This window comes from Podarcis pityusensis (genome assembly GCF_964106645.2).
Source record: "Podarcis pityusensis genome assembly, chromosome: 13".
NCBI lineage: Eukaryota > Metazoa > Chordata > Lepidosauria > Squamata > Lacertidae > Podarcis > Podarcis pityusensis.
The window spans coordinates 8,172,423-8,186,448 of NC_138038.1; the positions used below are offsets into that span (position 1 = coordinate 8,172,423).

Sequence of the window (14,026 nt, forward strand, 5' to 3'; positions counted from 1 at the left end):
AAAAATTCACTGAGGAGGTGAAGCAGAGGGGCTGAAAGAACAGGGGGCAAGGTTGCCTTTGAGAAAATGCTTACCTGCTTAGCGTGGCGAAGATTCAGAATACACCTACTTCAGAGAAATTTCACATAACAAATCCCTTCAGACTACAAATATGAACATGTACGTATGAATTACCTGTATGTAATGTATAGCATACAGAAGCGTGAGGTCTAATTATGATGAATTCTTTTTAAAAAGTGAAGAGAAAGAGCTGGGAAAAGATGGGAGATGCAGAGTGATATGACTTAACAGAGGAGAATGCTGTTCAAGCTATAAGGAAGAGTCTGGCAGAAGTCACAAAGCTGGGAGGAAGAACTAAAGGAAATTGCCTGCTAAATATGCAGCACACATGAAAAATAAACGTGACAAACAGAGGGAGCAGAACTGGAAAGTTCAAAATAAGAGTGGCAGAGAACCTTCTTTAGGAATTTGACATTGCCAGGAAGTGCTAATATTCCAGACCCAAAATGTAGACTGCTTGCACTTCCTATCTCCTTCTAAATGAAGCAAAAGGAGGGATTACGAGCTGCAGGCCCTGGCACTGCTTCTGAAGGAATGCAGAACCACACTATAGGGATCCTTCAGAGCTCACTGTGGATCATACAGAGACTGGAAGCACAGTGAAGGTTTGCCATATGGAGATGTTGGTTGTCGGAAAGCAGAAAGGGGTAATGTAAGACTTGGAAGTAGAAATGTGCAGTCAATATCTATTTTGCTCAGGAATTGATAATGTTAAATTCGAACTGTCGTTCTTAGTAGATGCTGACAGCAAATCCCCAAAATGCTGTCTAAAGTTGAAATGGAGTTTTGCGTGGACGTGGAAAGTGCCAACAAGAAAACGGGGGGGGGGGGGAGAGCATAAACAAACATGCACATGAGGCAACTATCATGAAGATATCCAAAGTTTGATGTATGGCAAATACTCAAAGAAAAAACTGCTGCCAAAAGGAAACAAGTCACAAAGTTACGCATTATTTGATGTGGGTGGGTTTCAGATTAGAGGAGTCAACAGATTATTCTAAAGGCCATATAGGTTTTTAGGACATCTTCTTTGAAGAGATCGTCTAATAACACACCTTTTATATGAGTATCAATATGCCCACAAACAGATCATGTGAAGTTCTTTGCCTCTTACAATAACAAAGTCTAAAGAGAGAGATTTACTCACAAAGGATCGTTGATATCAAACTGTATCGGGAAAGGTGGTCTCTTTGGTGACTGCCAAAATAAACCTGGTGGTTTGAAAGAAAGCATTTTGAATCTTAAAAGGATTGAAGTTAAAAATACATCAAACATATCAAAATTAATTTAAACTTTTACTGTACTTACTGCCATCTTTTAATCGTGTGTCTATGGGAAATGAATGAAGTAACTGGAGTGCCTAGATGAGAAGAAATACTCTCAATGAAGTGAGATAACACACATCAGCACATGTTTACATTACCGAAACCTTGGTAGAAAGCATTTTCATTAGCTATTAAAATATTCAGTTCTAAAACACTTTCTGGCAAATTCCTCCCTATGCAAAATTGTTTTGTGTTCCGTATCTAAGAACTGAAGGAATTAAAGTATGTCTACCAAATGTAGCTCTATCGGAATGCCTTACTCGCCATAGAAGGGTAATTAAAGGCACTTCAAAGATAGACACCTTTGGCAAGACTGGGCTTCCATTCTTTTCCTTTATAAATGAGACAGAATATACTTTTATTCCACCTACAACACAATAATCTCTGTGGAGAGGATACTTGAATTGACAATGCATAAATAAACGTCTTGCTTGTGTACTGTCTACTGCATATGAAACTTAGTAAGAATGTACCACTGGACAAGTTACTGTAGTTATATGTTGTTCTTGTATTTACATGAAAATCAATAAGAATTATTTGGAGTTTTAAAGAAAAGTATGTCTACCAAAACAAGATGACCAATACAGTTGACATCATTTCAACATAAAAGATCATCCACTGCTAGTGAAACCACTGAGGTCTTCCCCTCATGTTAAAAGGTTTAGACAACAGCTCAATGAGCATTAAATGCACATTGCAAATTGACAATTTAAATAAACCATAGCATCAGCCACCAAATTAAAACAGATCTCAAATGCTCACCTTATGATTAAAATATTTCTCAAACTTTAATCTTGCTAATTCAACACACTGGGGCCAACTTCTTGGCCTTCTACTAAGGCATTTAATAACTTGGAAAGAGCCTTCCAAACTCTCGCCAGACTTTATTCTCTAGGAAAGGGAAAATAAAGATGGAAATGAGAGAACATGCAAAGTCAGCAAACACATTACTATTCATGAAGTATCACCCACGTCACAATTCATTTCCTGCTTCCATTTAGATGGAAACCAGTAAACTGGACCAGCCTACTACAGGGCAAGTGAACACGGCACCCTCCAGATTTTTTCAGACCACAAGTCCCATCATCCCTGATGACTGGCAATTCTGGCTGGGGCTGATGTGAGGTGTAGTCAAAAACACCCAGAAGGGAACATTTTGTCTACCCCGATCAACTAATACAATTTGAAACGCATATAATTTTTACTAACTGCTTCTGACAAACAGTGAAACATGCAGAGACCTAAAATCAGCAGCTGTAAAATGGAAGTTCCTCAGATTCATCTGCTACTATTTAGAATGCCTGCACCAAGCCCTTGAAATTATTCACAATAAGCTTAAAACGCAAATTCCGCCCCCTTCACTTTCCTTTCTAGGTAGAATTAAGTTGCTACTCCGGTCCAAACCTTTGTATACCCCATGCCTGGACCAGCATGAAAACATAGGGGTCTTAGTTAGATTTCACCACTGTATTAAAATCAGTCCATATTACTAGCTACCTGCAAGGCTCAGCACAGCAAAGTTAAAATGACATCCAGAGTAGCTTTACGCGCAATATTCAACATAAAGTTAGCTATTACCTGTAACACCTCTTCTGCTGATGGATACGTTTGCCAAAACTTGTTAAACAGGGAAGGCTTGTGTGAAAAAGCGCTTTCAAACTAAAAGAAAAGGAGTTATGAGAAAATAGCATTGGATTTCCTTCCCAACTGTGTTTTTTTGGGGGGTGGGGTATGTTGGTGCCCTTACTGAAATGTGTAGTTCTCCTTCATTTCAGTGCAAGAGAACGTCCCACTGAATTGTGCCCATAATCACAGAATTGTAGAGTTGGAAGGGACTACGAGGGTCATCTAATCCAACCCCCTGCAATATATAATGCTTACAATAACAAACAGACAAACTTGCCTTGTCTCTTGCCCATTGTATTGTGTGCTCAGTGGCAGCTGGGAAAGACTTCAAAGTACAAAATGGTATTTCTTCTTCAGGTGGATCTCGCTACATGTAAAAAAAAAAAAAAGGACAAAAGATCAAAATATATCATATACACATGCAGCTGTTTTACCTCTTGCACTATTTATTTCTAATATCAGATCAATTTCTTTCTGTACTCCAGGGGTAGGAAACCTATGGTCTTCCAGATGCTGATGGACTACAACTCCCAACATCCCTGCCTATTGCCATTGCTGGCTGGTGTTGATGGGAGCTGGAGTCTATCAAGATTTGAAGGGCTCTGGTTCCCCACCGCTGCTATACATACTTGCCTGGGAACAAGTCCCAATGAATTCAACTGAACTTCCTCCCAAGCACTCGTGTACAGTGGATCCTCGGGTTACATTGGATTCTGGTAACGTAACTCCGGTTGCGAACGCGGCAAACCCGGACGTGTATACTTCCGGGTTTTGCTGTGCGCACATGCGCAGAAACGCACTATAGCACCGCCTTTAGATGCGGACTTTTTGGAGTACGTACGGACCCTCGGAACGAATAAAGTTCGTATCTGGAGGGTCCACTATATAGGTTTGTGCTTTTGGTATCGATTACTGACAGGCTACTATTTTTTTCCTTTACAAATGAATATTTATTTTGAGATATACATATATCCATACATACAATACTCAAATGGACTTGTTACAAGGCCAAGAAGGTTTCCAAAAATATTGACCTCACAGAAGCAGATTGCCATAAAAGCCCCAGTAAAAAAAACCACTCTATACAATTAATTGAGCTCTTATAAGAACTTTTTACTTCTTGGCATATATACACTTTATTGACTGGCATCCACAAAGCCATGCAGTCAGTTTTGCATGCCCATGGACACTTTGGACTTGTGTCCGTCCCACTCTCTTTGGCACATGGCAAACCACTTTTGAAACCGGGGGGCCTTTCAAAAGCAGTATGTGGGGCTGCACTGGGGTTTGGAATTCAAAGTTTAAAAAAGTGGGGGGGGGGGGAAGAGATCACAACGGGCATGGCCAAGTTGCCGAGTGCACTTAGAGCCAGCTCTGTGATTTGACAATGCATCTACAAGAATGTTCCAAAGGATCACACACTTTATGGAAGAGTAAGGAAGAGATATGGATTCATCAAGCTAAGTACCGTACTTTTCTGTCTATAAGACGCCCCCATGTATAATGTATTTTGGGGGCCTCAATTTTAAGAAAATGGGGGGGGGGAGATGGCACAGAGTTGTTGAGCTTTTCTTGGGGGGGTGCCCACAGTTGTTGAGCAATTGGGGGGGGGGGATTGCTGAACCGAATATCACTCACACAACTTGAAAATGCTAACAATCGCTAGATCCTGCTCGTGGATGCAACCAATTGCCCATCCCCCCCCCTTGCACTACCCATGTATAAGACGACCCCCCCCCCTTTATTTTGAAGTAAAAAACCCTCATCTAATACACGGAAAAGTACAGTACATTGTTTTTGTAGATGGAGCACTTACATGACTGTTGTACGATTCTGTTAGGTGAGGCACAATGACTTCTGTATGCCCTTTGGTCCCCATCGTTCCGGAATCTAAGAGAGGGCGCAAGCTTGCCAGACAGCGACTACATAGAAGAAGAAAATGAACACATCAGGGTAGATGCCAGAGTGCAGGGGGGGGGGGGGAGACAAAAACCATGGTATGACTTTCTAGCTTTGGTTTAATTGGTTTAAAACAAGGGATTTCAGTTGTTGCAGGAATTAACTAGTGGCATATCATTTATCTGCTGCCTTTCCAATTAAAAATAATGCTTGGCAAGTTTAAAACCATTTATATCATCAACAATAAATTAAGAATTACTGATAAATCCAATATAGATTTGGTGAATCAGAAAAATATCTTCAACTTGGCAAGTCAACCCGGGTCAAAAAAGGAAGGTCTTCATAAGGCCAAAGAAAGGCAAGAATGTGGTTTGAGGAAGCATATCATTAATGGAATGCATTATCTCCACGTAATAAGCAAGTATATTAATACCTAAGGCACACAATTCCTGCACCTGAGCAAGATTTTGAAACATATTTCAGACAGTGATCTAAAGCACCAAAACTCTAGATGGAGAAACAGCTCAATGGAACAGGGCCTAGCCATATCACACCCAGTGCCTACATTTTAACGCAACTGAGAACAGTAATTAAGAACTTCAAAATTCCGGAAATGCCCTGTGATCAGGATCTGCTTTGCTTCCTTTTTTCTCAATCTTTATGCCTCTGTAGTTTGCAGAAGATGAGCCTTCCTAGGAAGAATTCTACAGCTTAGAAACAGCCACAAGGAAGGCTCCCTATTGCCACACTTCCTCTAACAACATGGAGAAACACCTCTTCGGTAGGTCTTACTGAGCACACACACTCATTTGGGAGGAAGCAGCCCTTTAAGTATCTTGCGCCTAAGCTGCTGAGTGTCAGTACCACTATACAGCAACATTAGAGAAAAGGGACAAAAGTTGCCAATGCAAATGTAACACAGTGTTTATCTGCCCATCTGCCCTTTGTTGCTTCTTAGCACCAACGGAAGAGGCAGGGGGCCAATCTGGATCAGGGCACAGGGCAGAGCAAAGAAGTTAAAGGCTTGGACTCCAATCCAGATTGGGAGCTAGTGGAATTTATTTATTTTATTAAATTTATATACTGCTGTCAGGGAACTGCCATCAGCTCAGAGGCGAGAGGTGGGAGGGCAGTTGTGTTATTGGAAACCTCCTAAAATCTTGCAAAGCAGTTCCTCCTCCGGCGAGGAGGAAAGCCCCGCCTCTAGTGGAGAGGAGGTGCAGCAACCAGGGGATGCTAGGGAGAGCCTCAACACTGAGCCTGGGCAAACCGGAGAGGATGGAAGTAGCCCTTTGCCAGCACCCATTCTGCGCAGTAGGTTTCTGCGCAGTAGGTTTCAGGGTGGAGAAGGCTGGGGGTCACGCGACTGTTATGGTGGGGGAGGTACAAAGACCGACCACTCCCAGATTCTGCTAGCGATTGAACCAGACATGAACTTACGACGCTCTTCACTGTAAATAGTTTGCACTAAGAATAAAGCCTGGAAAAGACAGGTTGGAGCCTTGCCTGTTTGTTCTCGGGCAACCACACCAGCACCTGACAACTGCCATTCGTCCGAGGACCACAGGGCTGTTTACAGTATAGAAGTAGTCCCAAATTGTGTTGGCTATCTTTTCTATAAAAACAAGCCCCACCTATTCACGCAGTTGCTATGTGAATGGTGTTGCATCAAGTTTGGACCTCAGATTTATAAACTGCTAGACCATACACAGTCTGACCAAATAGTGTAGTGTAGGAGCAAGCCTTGGGCTTGCTACCAGATGTATACATTTTAATGTGTCACAAACCCAATGCATTGATAAGCATGCCCCTCCCATTAGAGTCCATAACACTTTAGATACATTTGCAACTACACATTGTTGGGTCATTAATCAAGTTAACATTCCCAATCAGAAATTCCAGTAAAACTAGTAGAACAATAACCTGTAGTAGTAGTAAAAGTTGCTTCAAATAGAGCTATTGAGGCATTTTCTCACAAAAAAGACATGCAGTGCTCACCATTTCACAATGGTGCCAGATATATGTAAAAAATTAAATACTAAACTAATTTTAAACAAACCAGGAGGTTAAAAACATGGCTTGAAGTACCGTATTTTTCGCTCTATAAGGTGCACCAGACCATAACACACACCTAGTTTTTGGAGGAGGAAAACAAGGAAAAAAATATATTCTGAATCTCAGAAGCCAGAACAACAAGAGGGATTGCTGTGCAGCGAAAGCAGCGATCCCTCTTGCTGTTCTGGCTTCTGGGATAGCTGCGCAGCCTGCATTTGCTCCATAAGACGCACACACATTTCCCCTTACTTTTTAGGGGGGGGGAGTGAGTCTTATAGAGCAAAAAATACGGTAGATTTGATGCAACTGGTTTTGAATTATCCACAGCTGTGCCAAGAAAGCACAGGGAAAACTGCTGCGAAGGGTGGCAAGGACAGAAATGCTATGAAGGGTGGGAAAGGGTACAAACTGAACTCTCAGATCATGCACCTACCTGTCAATGTATCTCCTTGCTTCCACATTGTCTAGCGCAGTAACAACTACATCTTGCGCAGTGTAGAAATCATCATTGTACACGTTCTCAGTAGCCGGGCAAACTTTGTTCAGATATGGGTCTATCTTGATCTGAGGATTGATGTTACGTGTCGCTGTTGCTGCAGTACAACTTTTGGGCTTCTAACCAAAATTAAAATATTCATCAACTTTGGTTAATATTCTTGCTGGGAAAAGGCAATTGCGACGCACAACAAAAGCTTCCAAATCACTGATAACATACTCAAAAGAATCACCGCTTTAGTGAAATGAGGTATGAAATAATGAGCTGAATAGACCCGTAACGCTGGCTCTTGAGCAAAGAAAATGAATAAAACATTCTGTTTTACCACATTGAACTCTTTAATTCTGGAAAGAACAACTGACAGCAAAAATTAATCAAAGTTCTCTATTGAGGCCGATACAAAACATTTCCTAAAATAAAATACGGTAGAACTTTGGAAGCCGAACGCCTGTAAACTCGAACATTTCGGCTCCCGAGCGACTGAAAACTGGAAGTGATTTTTCCAGTTTTCGAATGATTTTTGAAAGCATGAAAGTCTGGGGCAGCTTCCAACTGGCCGCAGCCAATCAGAAGCCGCGCCTTGGAAGTCAAACAGACTTCCAGAATGGATTCCGTTTGACTTCCAAGGTACGACTGTATTTTGTAACTGGAAACTCAGAGACCATTTATAGAGCATGTGGATACATCTCGTCACCACACCTCCCACAGTTCTGCTCTCCTGCGTTCATCATAGCTCGTGATTATCACCCAACCCAATTAACCCTTCCTTAACCCATGGAAATCTGTATTCTTGTGCATGCTGCTACTAATTTAATACTGCTGTTTCTATTTTGGTGTTCTTTCCCTATTTCTGTCTTTATTGTTATTCCACTGATGTGGTTGTTAGCTGCACTGAGAATTCTTTTTAGGAATGGAAAGATGAAACATGCTATTATTTATTAAACAGCAGCAGGATACTGGCAATCTGGACCAGCAATGCCTCTCTATAGTATCTCTATTTCCCAACCATTCTACCCAAAATTCTTTTAACTGGCGTTACCATGGTTAAACCTAAAACATTATTTTTAATAATAATAATAATAATAATAATAATAATAATAATTATTATTATTATTTTGAGCCTTATTTACAAAAGAAACTCAAGATGGTCAACAGATTAAATACTTTTATTATATGTTTAAGCTAACTTATTACAAAGAACACATATAACATTTGTAATTTTTGGAACAACAAATTCAATGATAATAGCCAATCTTAAGCTGCTTTCAACCCACTGCAACAGTATTTCTTTATGTTCTTTATTGCTTTGTTTTGTTTATTACTAAAATAATAAACAATCATTAAAATAAATACAACATAAGCAAGTAAAAAAGTTAATCAGTCAAACTTCTACATGCAAGTTGTGTGCTCTGCCTTTTGAGCTATGCATACAGCCCTGATGTTAATCACATCTTCAGCAACAAAATCAATTTATTTAGTCCTAGGGTAAATATATGAAGATTCACCTCCATAACTTTAAAACAGCTCTTAAAATAGAAAGTTGATTCCACAACCACACTTGACTTTTTCAAAAATATGCACAAATTGCTTTTTCTCACCAACAGCTCCAACTTACCTGTATATGGTGTGGACGGAACAGAAATTGCCTATTTAAATTGGATTTTTCTATTAAGTCAGGATCTGTAATTGTAACCTACAGCAGGTCGGACAAATAGGTGGAATTACAAGTTATGGTTAATATAAATCTTTGATTGTTTCTAGTTTGAATCAGTCCTGAAAGCCCTCAATTTGGTAATCCCCCCAATGATTATTAAGAGAGAATTTCCCCTCTACCCTAAAAAATGCATGTCATCTTATATTGAGTAGTCATTCCTGTCCAGAAACAGATTCAAAATCATAGCTCTTTCCAATTAACAGGACTACAAAATGGAATGAATTCAGGCTTAATTTTACAACTAATAAATTATCGCCTAAAAATGTCACATAGCGATTGACCAACTAACCTACAGATGTCTCAAAATTGCACTATCTAGAATTCTGATAAACACATATTCCAATACACTGTGATTTCTGGAAGTTCAAAAAGAAATCAAAACATGGAAATGTGAGATTACAGAACCCAAATGTGTAGTTGTAACAAAGCCATTACATGGAGAAATCGGCAGGACAGAGATTCCTCTCCAAGTTCTATCACACCCAAGGCATAATAGATCTGATCTTACTAAGATCATAAAATAATTTTTAAACAACTTGCAAACAGAGTCAAAGAAACTGAAATTAGTATGGAAAACCAAACCTACCATGCCCCTTTCTCGTCCAGTGCCAACACCAAGAAGTGCAAAATTTTTCAACATTTCACAGCCTATCGCACCACAACCAACCTGCAAAGTAATATATGTATAAATTTCCAATCCTTACACAGATTATAAATTTTGATCCTTCAGAGAGCTAAACTTTTAGTTGAACTTCTTGTTTGATAAAACTAGAATATACAAAATTCTGGGGGGGAAATCCCTAAACTGTTATGCCAAGGACATATTGACATGCTATCATACCTATTGGCTGGAAATTTAGATAGCCTTTCAATTGTGAAATGAAAGATTGAAGATGCCATAAAGAGAAGATTATACCTAACTAAAGTATCTGAAGTTAAATACTGGACTGAAACGCATCAAAAGATGCAGAATTCCAGCTCCTACTATAAAAGGCATCACTATGAGCCATCTGGGTATTTTGCATGTTTTAACCCACCACTATATGTTCTAAACTTCCAGGAAAAGGTAGTTTCAAAGTTCCAACTAATTCACAGAACAGTAATTTCTAAAATACTTGTCCACTGGGTTTTCTTACTGCAATATAATACAGACTACTATCCAACAAAGGCAATAGGGTCAGTGCTGTTAAACAGGCTGGTGGTTCAAGCCCACCCAGGGACAGCTGAGGGCAGGATTCCTGTATTGCACAGAGCTGGACTAGATGACCCTTGGGGTCCCTCTTCCAACTCTACAATTCTGTGACATAATGTCAGACTTATCCTACAAGCCATGCTTACCAAGAAAACATTCAGACGGTGCAGCTTCTGACACAAGGAGTCTCCAGTGCAGGCTCTCAAGGCGTCGTACCTGTCCCCTCTGTTGCAGACAGATGTGGGAAAGAAGTGAAGATAACACTGACAGATTCTATCAAACATATTTTGCTGCACTGTGAGAAATATGAGCAAGCCAGGACTGAACTGATATTACCCTTGCTGGTACCTTTCCTGGGAAAATCAGAGGCTTACTATGTCAGGTTCCTATTGGAAGACCGGACAAACGCTAGAACATTAGCAGTGGTGAAGTTTTTAATTGGTGGTTGCAAGAACCAATGATCCCTATCTTTAAATCTGAACAAAATACTTGTTTAACCTGAAGGTAGGCTGTCTGAATTGTGAATTGCTTTGTAATGATTTGTTGGGTCTCTGGACCATAATAAAGATTGTATTGTATTGTATATCAAGCTGGCTTTAAATAAAATTAAATTAATTAACATTGAAAGAAAGAGACAAAAATGTTTCAGAATTGCTTCACTTGTGTATGTCAGTGCAAGGGAACAAAGATGCTCATATTTCCCTCGCATACTCTCCTCCTTCCAATATCACAAAATAAGCATTTCTAAAAAGCATTAAACAACAACAACAAACAATAATAAGAATAAGAATACAATTTATATACCACTATATACCACCCTTTATCAAAAGATCTCAGGGTAGTGTACAACATTAGAAACACATTACAAAACAATGATAAAACATAATAAAACCATAGTAAAAAGCATACTGACAGACAGCCTAATAAGAAAATAATAGTAACAGTCCCTCTCCCTCACACACTGACAGGCTGTAGATTATTTAATAGCCATAGGCCTGGGTAAAGAGGAATGACTTTGCCTGGTGCCTGAAGACATGTAATGATGGTGCCAGGCGAGCCTCTCTGGGGAGAGCATTCCACAATTGGGGAGCCACCACAGAAAAGGCCCGTTCTCTTGTTGCCACCCTCCAAACCTCTCTGGGAGGGGGGGACATAGAGAAGGGCCTCAGATGCCAAGCACAGGGTATGGGTCAGTTTGCATGGGGACAGGCTGTCCTTAAGGTATTGAGGTCCAGAGCTGTGTACATACACAGCTGTCAATTGAAGGCAACACTTTAAGCATCTGATGAAGTTGGCTCTAGTCCATGAAAACGTATGCCACGTAAGTCTTATCAGTATTTCAGGTGCCATATTCTTGTTGTTTTGTGTTTTGTTTTGTTTTGTTTTGCTCTAAAACATGGGTAGGCAAACTAAGGCCCGGGGGCCAGATCCAGCCCAATCACCTTCTAAATCCGGCCCGCGGACGGTCCGGGTATCAGCGTGTTTTTACAGGAGTAGAATGTGTGCTTTTATTTAAAATGCATCTCTGGGTTATTTGTGGGGCATAGGAATTCATTCATATATATTTTTTCAAAATATAGTCCAGCTGCCCACAAGGGTCTGAGGAACGGTGGACCGGTCCCTTGCTGAAAAGGTTTGCTGACCCCTGCAGTCCAAACAGACAAACATAGCCAGGAAGAGCCAAAGCTCAGCTGCACAGCACATGATTTGCATGAATAACGTCCCACATTCGATGCCTAGCATCTCCAGGTAGATCAGGGAAAGACTCCTGCCCAAAACCCTGAAGGGACAGGGCCAGTCAAAGCAGAATGTACTGAGCTACATAGATTAATCATCTGCCTTGATATAAGTCAGCGCCCTAGGCTCCTCTGGAATTGGATAACCTCATCTTCTCTGAGCAGGGCCTGCTTCAATGGGTTAGGACAGAGATGAGGAACCTTTTCATTCAGAGCATCACATTCCCTCCTGGGTGGGCAGGGCTAGAGGCATAAGCAGGCTGGGCAACAGATGTACTCTTCCCTTGCCATCCCGTAAAGCCAAAGGCATTAACATAATTCAAAGACACATTCCAGCCAGGCAAAAAGCATTCAGAGAGGGCAGGGGAGAGGATCCTTGAGAGATATGACTTGGGGAGAGTATTGAGGGCTGCACATAGGGCCCTAGCTCTGAGGTTCCCAACCACTGGGTGAAAAAAGTACACACGCGTACATGTTTTATATAAGTTCTTTTAAATATGCATGCCTTCAGACACAACAACAGCATTCGTGTGGTTATCTTGGGATTGGGACCAGGAGGATCAAAATTTGCTGGATGACCTTGAGCATTTCTATCCAACTAAACAGGTTTGTTATGAAGGTAAAACTGGTGGGGAGGGGAGATAATTTAAGCTACTCTGAGCTGCTTGGAAGAGAAGTGGAACATAAATGTTGAAGAAGTAAACAAATTAATTGATTAAGGAACAGAGAGAGCATAAGCAGCTTGACTGTGCCATTTTTTTACCTTGGAAGGAATTCTTCATGGCTCACTTTTTCTAGAAATGTGACTAATTCAAATGCATCAGTATACAGCTGGAGAAGGAGGGGGAAAAAACAAGATTCAGCATGTCTTAAAACGTTTAAACTACACTAAAAATAACAATATTTTATTACAGCATACAACCTGGGGGGGGGGGGGGATCTGAACAAGATAGTAGACTGGTGTGATAGAATTCTAGACTGCACCACTTCAGACTGCTGGTGGTGTATTGCATTAATTACAGCTCCCCCAACATAAGAAGTTCCCTTCATGTGGCACACTAACACAACAGGAAAATGGTTGCTTGATCTTTCTCCACAATGTTTAGAATAAGCAGGGAGTAGTTTGGTTTTTTTAAGAAGGGAAAGCCTACAGAAATGAATGTCATACTTAAAAGAGTCTGGAATGATATACTGCAATGCTTTCTTACCTCCCTCTACCAACTCTTTTATCTTTCGCACATAAATTGGTTCTTGCTTACTTCAAAACAAAACTGATATGTGTGCAAAAAGCAATATATATCTATGGGATGATTTGCCAGCAGACTAGTACTATGTCTCATAATTTACTATTTCTCAGTTTAATATTGTTTTATTAGTAGCCTTTGATACTGTGAATTTAAACATCCAGAAAATACCCTTAATACGGTGGACGGTTAGGTTGCAAATGTGATCTGTGCGGGAATGCACGTTCACAACCCGCAGTGTTCGCAACCCGCATCTGTGCATGCACAGGTTGCGATTTGGTGCTTCTGCGCATGCGCAAAGCACAATTTAGCGCTTCTGCGCATGCGCAATCGCTGAAACCTGGAAGTAACTCGTTCTGGTACTTCCAGGTTTTGGCAGTCCGCAACTCGAAAAAACGCAACCTGAAGTGGCTGTAACCCGAAGTATGACTGTACTCTCATCTGTAGTAATTCCTTATAGTAATGCATCCTATCTTATAGCGGGAACACTCCGATAAGGCAACACAGCAGGAATGATTGGTGAGAAGGGCTGCTGCCATGAACCGGTTCGGGGGCAGCTCATGGGCCAGTTAAATGACCCACGTGGGCCGCTTGTGGTCCTTAGGTTGCTGACCCCTGCTCTAGACCATGGTGGAGTATCATGAATGAACACTGTACTCAGGTGTCAACCCCCCCCCCC

At 40.8% G+C, this 14,026-nt stretch overlaps 1 protein-coding gene across 1 annotated transcript in view; it reads right to left on the reverse strand.

Annotated features, from left to right (window-relative positions):
* Positions 1 to 14,026, reverse strand: part of UBA6 (ubiquitin like modifier activating enzyme 6) — a 42,071-nt gene that overhangs the window by 9,740 nt on the left and 18,305 nt on the right. The window contains exons 16-26 of the mRNA XM_080976565.1: positions 12,867 to 12,934; positions 10,514 to 10,592; positions 9,762 to 9,842; positions 9,077 to 9,154; positions 7,399 to 7,580; positions 4,828 to 4,933; positions 3,289 to 3,378; positions 2,964 to 3,044; positions 2,148 to 2,276; positions 1,369 to 1,420; positions 1,208 to 1,271 (exon numbers count right to left, since the gene is read on the reverse strand). Of these exons, the coding sequence (XP_080832691.1) occupies positions 1,208 to 1,271; positions 1,369 to 1,420; positions 2,148 to 2,276; positions 2,964 to 3,044; positions 3,289 to 3,378; positions 4,828 to 4,933; positions 7,399 to 7,580; positions 9,077 to 9,154; positions 9,762 to 9,842; positions 10,514 to 10,592; positions 12,867 to 12,934 (1,010 nt within the window). The remainder of the gene's footprint in view (positions 1 to 1,207; positions 1,272 to 1,368; positions 1,421 to 2,147; positions 2,277 to 2,963; positions 3,045 to 3,288; positions 3,379 to 4,827; positions 4,934 to 7,398; positions 7,581 to 9,076; positions 9,155 to 9,761; positions 9,843 to 10,513; positions 10,593 to 12,866; positions 12,935 to 14,026) is intronic.